The sequence below is a fragment of the Terrapene carolina genome, unplaced genomic scaffold (assembly GCF_002925995.2).
Source record: "Terrapene carolina triunguis isolate 2854851 unplaced genomic scaffold, T_m_triunguis-2.0 Scaffold193, whole genome shotgun sequence".
Classification (NCBI taxonomy): Eukaryota; Metazoa; Chordata; order Testudines; family Emydidae; genus Terrapene; species Terrapene triunguis.
The window spans coordinates 8428217-8436206 of NW_020664544.1; the positions used below are offsets into that span (position 1 = coordinate 8428217).

General features: G+C 52.7%; 1 protein-coding gene across 1 annotated transcript in view; it reads right to left on the reverse strand.

Annotated features, from left to right (window-relative positions):
- Positions 1 to 7990, reverse strand: part of KCNH6 (potassium voltage-gated channel subfamily H member 6) — a 104027-nt gene that overhangs the window by 31555 nt on the left and 64482 nt on the right. Inside the window, exon 4 of the mRNA XM_026654768.1 lies at positions 1795 to 2006. Within this exon, the coding sequence (XP_026510553.1) occupies positions 1795 to 2006 (212 nt within the window). The remainder of the gene's footprint in view (positions 1 to 1794; positions 2007 to 7990) is intronic.

Below are 7990 nucleotides of genomic sequence, written 5' to 3' on the forward strand. Positions count from 1 at the left end.
CACACACACACACACACACACACACACACACACACACACACACACACCATGCGGCTCTCCCTGCCCGCTCCCACTGCTGCTGAGACACAAACAAGAGTTTTCACCCAGGAAAAACGACACTCTTGTCGTGGAGGGTTGCTGCCAAGATGAACAGCTTGTTGGTGCCAGGAAAGAACGACGGTGTCGTGCCAGCCAACAGCAAGGGAGAGCCTCGCAGCTGGCACCAACCTGCAAAGGTTTCCATGGAGCACCGCCCCTTACGCCAGCTGAGGATCTGGCTCACTCCCTTCGCCAAAGCTCCACTGATCACCAGTGGAGGGCCGGGCCGGGCCGGGCCCAAAGGCTCGGGCTGAGCTGTTCTGTGCCTGGCCTGAGCCCAAACACCTCCCAGCAAGCAACCGAGCAGATGAGAGAGAGGGAGGAGGGGGGAAGATGGTGATTATTATGGGCTAGATCGTAACTGTGCCATCTGCCCCATTGTTTCCCTGCTCCCCCCTTGCTCTGGGGGAGGAGGAATTACTTCAACCCTTTGCTCAAGCCGCTCCCGCCTTAAAGATGCCCACCAGCTACTCTGGCTAATAAATAAGGGGGTGGAACCAAGGGCCAGGGCTCCACCTAGTCCCCGCCCCTCTCTGCCGTACGGCCCCACCCCTCAGAGGCTTGTAGTGGAGGGTGAAAGGCAAGTAGTAGCCACAATCCGAGCAGAGGAGTAAGGGAGAATGGACCTCCCCGTGATTCCCCTGCACGGCTGAGGAGGGCAATGACAATCCAGCCCTAGTGACTGTACCCCCAAACAGTGACAGCAACCCCACAGCGCGACCTCCCCCGCATGGTGGCTCCTAGTCACTGTGGGGTTTGCCCTAGAGCGGCCCCCCTGGGTTGGACAGACAGACAGCGTCATGGCCAGCATCCAGCAGATGCTGGTTTTCTGGGGTTAAAAACATGTCGGAACATGTCTGGAGCCCATCTTGGCCACGATCTCTTGTTCTCTGCCATAAGGGAGGGAAGCCCTCTGGAGAGCCACGTGCATGCACTGAGCCCACACGGGCACTGGGAACAGCTTTCAGTGGGGCAGCCATGGGGGAGCCCAGGTGCAAAGAGAAAAGCATGGACTGAAAGAGTGAAACACTGCCAGGTGGGTGTGTCCGTCCCCAGCCCCGGCCGTGCCGGAGAGGAGACATGGAACTGAATACCAAGCATGCAGGGACCCTTCCCTGTCCCCGCTCAGCCGCTCCATGAAATGCATGAATCTCCCTCTGCCCTGTGGCTGTTCCACAAACGATCACAAGTGTCCCCACCATGCTATGGACGATGGGGAACGGCCTCACTCGGCCCCCAGGATCCCGACTTCTCCCCACGGGACACGTAGTCTGGCCAGGGAGGCCAGCCCACCCCACAAGGGAGAATGGGGACCTGAGCCACACCTCCCAGGAGGCAGTGCGGCCCTTGTAGGGAAATGCCCTTTAACGTTAACTTGACCCCAACGTGACATTTGGCCATTTCCAACTCAACACTTTTCGGAACTTTTCGTTCCGTGAAAAATCTCAAGATTTCAACAGTTTGACCCACAAAAGAAAAAAAAAAAAGTTATCAAAATATTGCAATTTCTTGTGGGACAGAAATTCCAATTTTCGCTCAGCTCCACAAACTCATGTGATCTGCCCCTCCCCGCCAAATCTGCTCCACAAATTAGTACGCACGCCCCCCACCCTGCCCCATGCATTAGCATGATCTTTCCCTCCACCTCCCAGGAGTGCCCCTGGCCTGGGGAGAACTCCCCCTCACCCCCCGTACCTGTGTGACTTTCTCGGTGACGTTCTGCGTGCGCTCCGTCACCTTGTGGGGCGCGATGATCTCGATCTCAGTGGTGGAGCCCGAGCGGTGCTTCTCCAGGTTGAACTCCACAAAGTTGAGGGTGAACTGCGGGATCTGGCTGATGGTGCGGTACCTCGTGAGGTCCGAGTCCGAGGTGGAGTTCTGGGGGTTGGCCTTGACTTGGGAGGCCTCTGGAACAAACCCAAGAAGGAGAGAAACACTCAGGAGGGCGTCAAAAACAACGATTAACCATCAGCGTCCTAGTCTCTGTGGACAAGGGAGCCCAGGATAAGCCGTCTGAGAGAACCTATCTGGAGATACAACGCTATTGCGACGGGCCCATTTTGCATTGGTACCCAAACCCAAAGGCCAAAATTCTCCAAAGCCACTCATGATCTTGGGTGCCCAACTTAAGGCGCTTGAAAGGGGCTTGGTTTTCAGAAAGAGCTGAGCACCCACCCCCTAAAAACCAAGCCCCTCTGAGGCGTCTCAAGCTTGGTGCCGAAAAGCGGCAGCACCTAAATCCCTAGTCACTGCCGAAGCATAGGCCAATTGGCCTTGATTCTGATAGCCACCATTGGCGGTGGCCGACGCGGCGGTGGCAGGATATGAACGTAAACAGAATCCAGAAAACTGTCAAAGCCCTAAAATTATAGACAGGGCCCATCAGGCAAGACTCTTAAGACTGTTTTGCCTATGGGCCAGGGCAGGATGGTTCCCTGTGGGGGATTTTCTAGCGTTCTTCTGGTCTAGTTTAACGTTCCAGGCATTAAGGCTTCTTCTACCCCTTTCCCTGGGACATGATTCTCCAGCCCAGTGATCTCACCAGCAGGACATTTTCCCTAAAACACCCTCAAGTTTTCCAATATAAACAGCTTACATGTCAACCTTCCTTCATTCCACCCCCTGTTCTCCCAGCTAGTCTCATTCCCCAGCTCCTTGGGGTTTACAACCTTTCAATATCTGTGGACGCTCATGTTCCCCTGCCTGACGGCGGCTTAGCCAAGCGGCACATATTCAGGTCATTACAGTTTTCCTCCTCAATCAATCCCTCCAGCCTGCTGACCGTTTTCGTTTCTTTTCTCTGGTCCCCAACCTACTGGACAGTATCTTTCTTATGAGAACGAGGAGCCCAGAAATGCATTTGTCCCAGAGTCTTACAGAGGAGGACTACTTCTTCCCTGCCTCAATGCATGATATCTCTGCCGCCGCCCCAAAGTGCACTGGCCTTCTTTGAGACATTGCAAACTCCGGTCTATTTTATTGTCCACTCTCACCTCAAGGGGCCAGAGGGCCAAAAGAACAAAACAAGGGTGGGACTGCCCTACCCTTAGTCCCCGTGAAATCAATGGTGAAGCTCCCACTGATGTCAATGGGAACAGAGGAAGGCCAATGCTGATGGCTTAGGAAAATCCCACCTTTAGTGGGGAGATTTTCACACCTGCTCAGCACACTGAGTTCTTCTGAAAGTCTAGATGCAGGGGTCACGCTGGGGGCAGTGGAGCAAATCTGGCCCTCATTTAGGGGCCTAAATGGAAACTGGAGCTGGATTTTCTGAAGAGCTCAATTGTGGGTGCTGAGCACTTGAAAATGTGTCTCTGAGCTATTGAAAACGTAGGCCCGAGGCCTTTCTCAGCTTTACTGCTCCCCAGCTCTCGATCTCCCATCGCGGGACTGTATGATGAAGGATTTCCGCCCCAGTGTATTCACTTTGCATTTTTTTTTTCTGAATTCAGTCTCTTTCACCCACCTTTAAAGGTCTCTCCGGATTATTTCTCTGTCCTCTCTGCATGTCGGCAGTAGAGCCGGTTGGACATTTTTCAGTTAAATGTCTTTTTTTTTAAGTCAGAAAATGCCAATTTGCCAAACCCAAAACTCACGGCAGAAATGTGCCGGCTTCAATGACATTTTGGTGTGATAGAGAGAGACCCATAGCAGTGGTCAGGGCACACGCCTGGCAGGTGGGGGATCCAGTATCAAGGTCCCGCTCCGAATCAGCTGCCAGGTGAGTGCCCGAACCACTGAGCGATTGGCTGTGCCGGCCTGGCTCTCTCATGTTTGGTTCCAATGCAGAACGAAATAAATTTCAAAACCTCGACATTTTTCATGAAATCTGCAACGCCTCCCGATTCAGTATCCTCTGCAAAGGTCAATGACACGCCGTGACCATGGGGCTGGGGTTTCCGGATTAAATACTTGGTCTCTCATCCTCAGAACATGTATTATAGCTACCGTATTCACTCATCTAAACTCACCCCTCCACCAGTGGGACCGGAGTCAGGAGAGAGCCTGGAGGGGTTTGGACATGGCGGATTTACAGCGCAGACCGGTTCACTCAGAGACTTTCATACACAGACCCAGATCAAAGGCATACCGGTGCCTAACTCCCATTGGTTTCAATGATTTCAACTCCCATTGGTGTCAGTGGGAGTTAGGCACCTAAATTCATTTCAGGAACTGGGCCGTAGAGACACAGCTGGATCTACAGGCCAAGACACATCCAGAGATCCCCGCACTTGGAAACATACTGGAGTCAGTTTATGCTCCGGGAGACACACTCCTTATCGCTGCTTCTTTAAGGCAACGTAGGGTGAAAAATTCCCCCAGGGACCCTCAGAGCGGAGGGCCCATCTGCTGGAAGAGCTCTGCACCACCTCCCCATTGGTAGCGACACATCTGCTTGTGCTTTTCCCCTACCTGAGTTCGCCCTCCTCTCCCTGAATTTTCTCTGGAACTCAGACCTGGTGACCTCAAAGTTGTCCAAGGAGGAGACCCTGCGGAGGTTGCCCCCGGGGCGAGGCCGAACCAAGCCCCAAGCAGCGTCAGACCCCGGTGGGCCCAAGAAGGGAGGCTCTCGTTTCAGGGATGAGTGATGCACGGTGGGGACGGCCTCCAGGCTCGACCTCCTCTCCTTTTCCAGGAGGGACTCGGTCTCTGACTGGACACAGTTCTCCTTGGGAGGAGTCTTCAAGTCCCTCAGAATCAGGGAGTCGCCCCTGGGCTTGAAGACAGCCAGGAGAAAGCGTTTGGTTAGGAGGAGTCCTGGAATGCTGAGGCAGGAGGGGAGGAGGGTCAGGAAAGAGGAAAGACAGAGGGCCGGGTAGCGCTGCCGTGTCGTGGGTTAAACTCCCGCTGGGACCAGAACTGAGCGCACCTTGTTACATGGCTAATGGAATCCCACCAGCCTCAAGAGCCTGCGAGCCCCGACTCCATGTACGACTGCGGGGCCCACCAACAACGTCCTGTTCCGTTAAGCCTGGCTGAGCATGGGGTAGCTTGCAAGGTATTGCTGAGCCACTAGCAGAGAGTAAACGGGCCGGAGCAGGAGGAAAAGAGGAAACCCCAGAAGTGGATTTACCTGGCACAAGGTGGCTTCTATTCACAGTGTTTCTAGGACCTAAGGCATGAGAGTGAAAAGCTGAACATGCCCTTCCCTCTCCCCACAGCCTGCTGAGGGAGTTTAAAGAACCAATGTACTAAGTCCTTCACTTGCGGTTGACAGATGCTGCCTAATCCACACCAGAGAGCAAGACCACTGGGGAAACTGCCAGACGTGCAGATTCAGTTATTCACAGGTTTTCCTCTCCCACCCTCTCCTCGGTGCCGGCTAAACTCAGGTTTTTGGAGAGTGAGGCGAGGTCTCCTGACTTAAGAGACTTGTATAATGACAAGCCTGAAAAAACAACCAACCCCTAGCCCGGAACGCACGCTGCATGAAATCTCGGCACCTCAGAAGGGTTTCTGCCTCTGGGCCCAACAGAGACCAGGCCCCAACGATTTAAGGAGTTTCCCCGCTGTCAGCCAGGGTAAAAAGCCCAAATTGCACATTTCAGGCTCTCGCAGGGTTTGGCTACCAGAAATACGGTGTTGTCCGTGACTCTTCTGAGGGAAGCCAACCCAACCCCACCTCACCCCAAACACCCTGCCAAAGTACTGGCATTAGCTCAACTCTGCTTTGTCCACAGAGATTCTGCACAGCCCCCGCCAGGCCATTCTCCAGCGCTGGCCTCCATCACCGCGCTGTTCCTCAAAAACCTTCACTCAGCTTCCGATGGAGCTGCGCTTTTATTCTGCGGCTCACAGCCTTTTCTGGCTAAGCAAAATGGATCATGGAGATCGGAATTTTATTACCTCCAACTCTGATGGCCCCTTTGTTCTTGCTCGGCAGCTATCCCTCAGGGAAGACTCCACTCAAGGCAATAGAAAGTCAGCTTGTCCCAAAGGCACTTGGCAACACTCCAGATGTCTTCTATGTGGACATACTTAGAGCCTTTGACAGCCCAACAGGTGCCTTCTACCTATATGTCCCTAGAGCTTTTGACAGCCTAGCAGGTACATTCTACCTGTATGTACCTACAACCTTTGACAGCCCAACAGGTGCCTTTTACCCAAAACGTACCTACAACGTCAGGCAGCACAGCAGCTGTATTCTCTCTTGACATACCAAGTACACTTGACAGCACACCAAGTACATTGTACCTGGACATACGTAACACATTTGGCAGCACAGCGGATGCCTTCTACCTGGCTGTACTTAATGCTTGGCAGCACAACGAGTACCTTGTATCTGGACACACCTAGAACATTCGAAAGCACAGCAAGTGCCTTGTGCCTGGATGCGCCTAGAACCTTTGGTAGCACAGCAGGTGCCTTCTCCCTAGACGTATCTAGAACGTTTGGCCGCACAGCATGTGCTTGCTACTTGTACATACCTGGAACATTTGCAGTAGCCAAGAGGATAATGAGAACAGCAACCTCTTAAAAAGTTCTAATACTAACAGGTCAAGAATCTTTTCCCTACCCCATTAAGTTGATGCAGTCATGACTGTTGCTGGCCCTAATGCATAGGGACAATGTAATCTTTGCTTGTACAATCATAGAATATCAGGGTTGGAAGGGACCTCAGGAGGTCATCTAGTCCAACCCCCTGCTCAAAGCAGGACCAATCCCCAGACAGATTTTTACCCCAGTTCCCTAAGTGGCCCCCTCAAGGATTGAACTCACAACCCTGGGTTTAGCAGGCCAATGCTCACGCCACTGAGCTATCCCTCCCCCCCTAGTGGGGAAGAGCTGGACAAGATGACTCGTTAGAATGTATTTGAAACCCAGGGCTTATGATAATGCATGGGGTGACATAAGAATTGGCAAGGCAATTTTAAGAAATGTGTAATTTCAAGGAATATCTGCACCAAAATTTTGGAGTTTTGCCCATTGATTTCTACCAGATCCACGCAGCTCCCAGTGCCACCATCTCAAACCAGCGCTATGTCCTTTCTTAAGAGCCGTGTATTTGTGCCATGTTTCCAGGCTCTCTTCCTACCCAAATGGTTCTAGAATCTGTTAACACTTTGACAAAGAAAGTCCTAACGAGCTCACCCCTAACCCTAATCCAAACCCCTGGGGGTTCCAAAAGGCATTTCTCACCGCTCCACTAAACTGTGCTGCCACCTGAGAGCAGTGGTATGAAGGCCTGTGTGTGAATGCACATATGTAGTTGTATGTATATATGTACCACTTCTTCCTCCTGGTTGGAAACAGAGCTGTTCAGCTGTGCACCACAGCCTACGTACTGCCAGCAGCTAATGGAGATTCTCCTTCACTTCTAGTGGTAAGGGCTGGAGCTCTTAACACAGGAGGTTCTAGGGTCCCCACTGAAGTTCCGAGCAACGAAGGCAACAACCACAAAGTCCCTACCTAGCCACAGCTTTGGCTCCGGGTTTAACCATTAAGAGAAAGACACTAAATTCAGACACCACAGCCGCTACTGAAGGGGGCAGGGTGGGGAGAGCCAAGGAAGAGCGCTGGGTCCTGAACCTAATGTATCAGCTTATATCGTACAAAGTCTACGGTTACCTTTCCATAGTCAATGGCTACTCCATCAAACTCACTGGTGGGCAGAGATTTCCGCTGGATTTTGAGTCGCCGCAGGGACGGGAGACTAAACTTCAACCTCTTACCTTGACCTTGTTAAAAAGAAAAAAAACACAAACAAAACACAAGAGACACAAATGTAACCTAGCTGCAAGTGAAGCCAGGTGCCCCGGGCAAAGCGGGTGGGGGAGGACACGGGGGGGGGGGGGCAGGGACACAGCCGAGCTGTGCCCAGCCACGGGGAGGCACCCAGGTGGGTGGCCTGATCGGACGGCTGTGATGAACATTTAGCTGCTCTGGATTC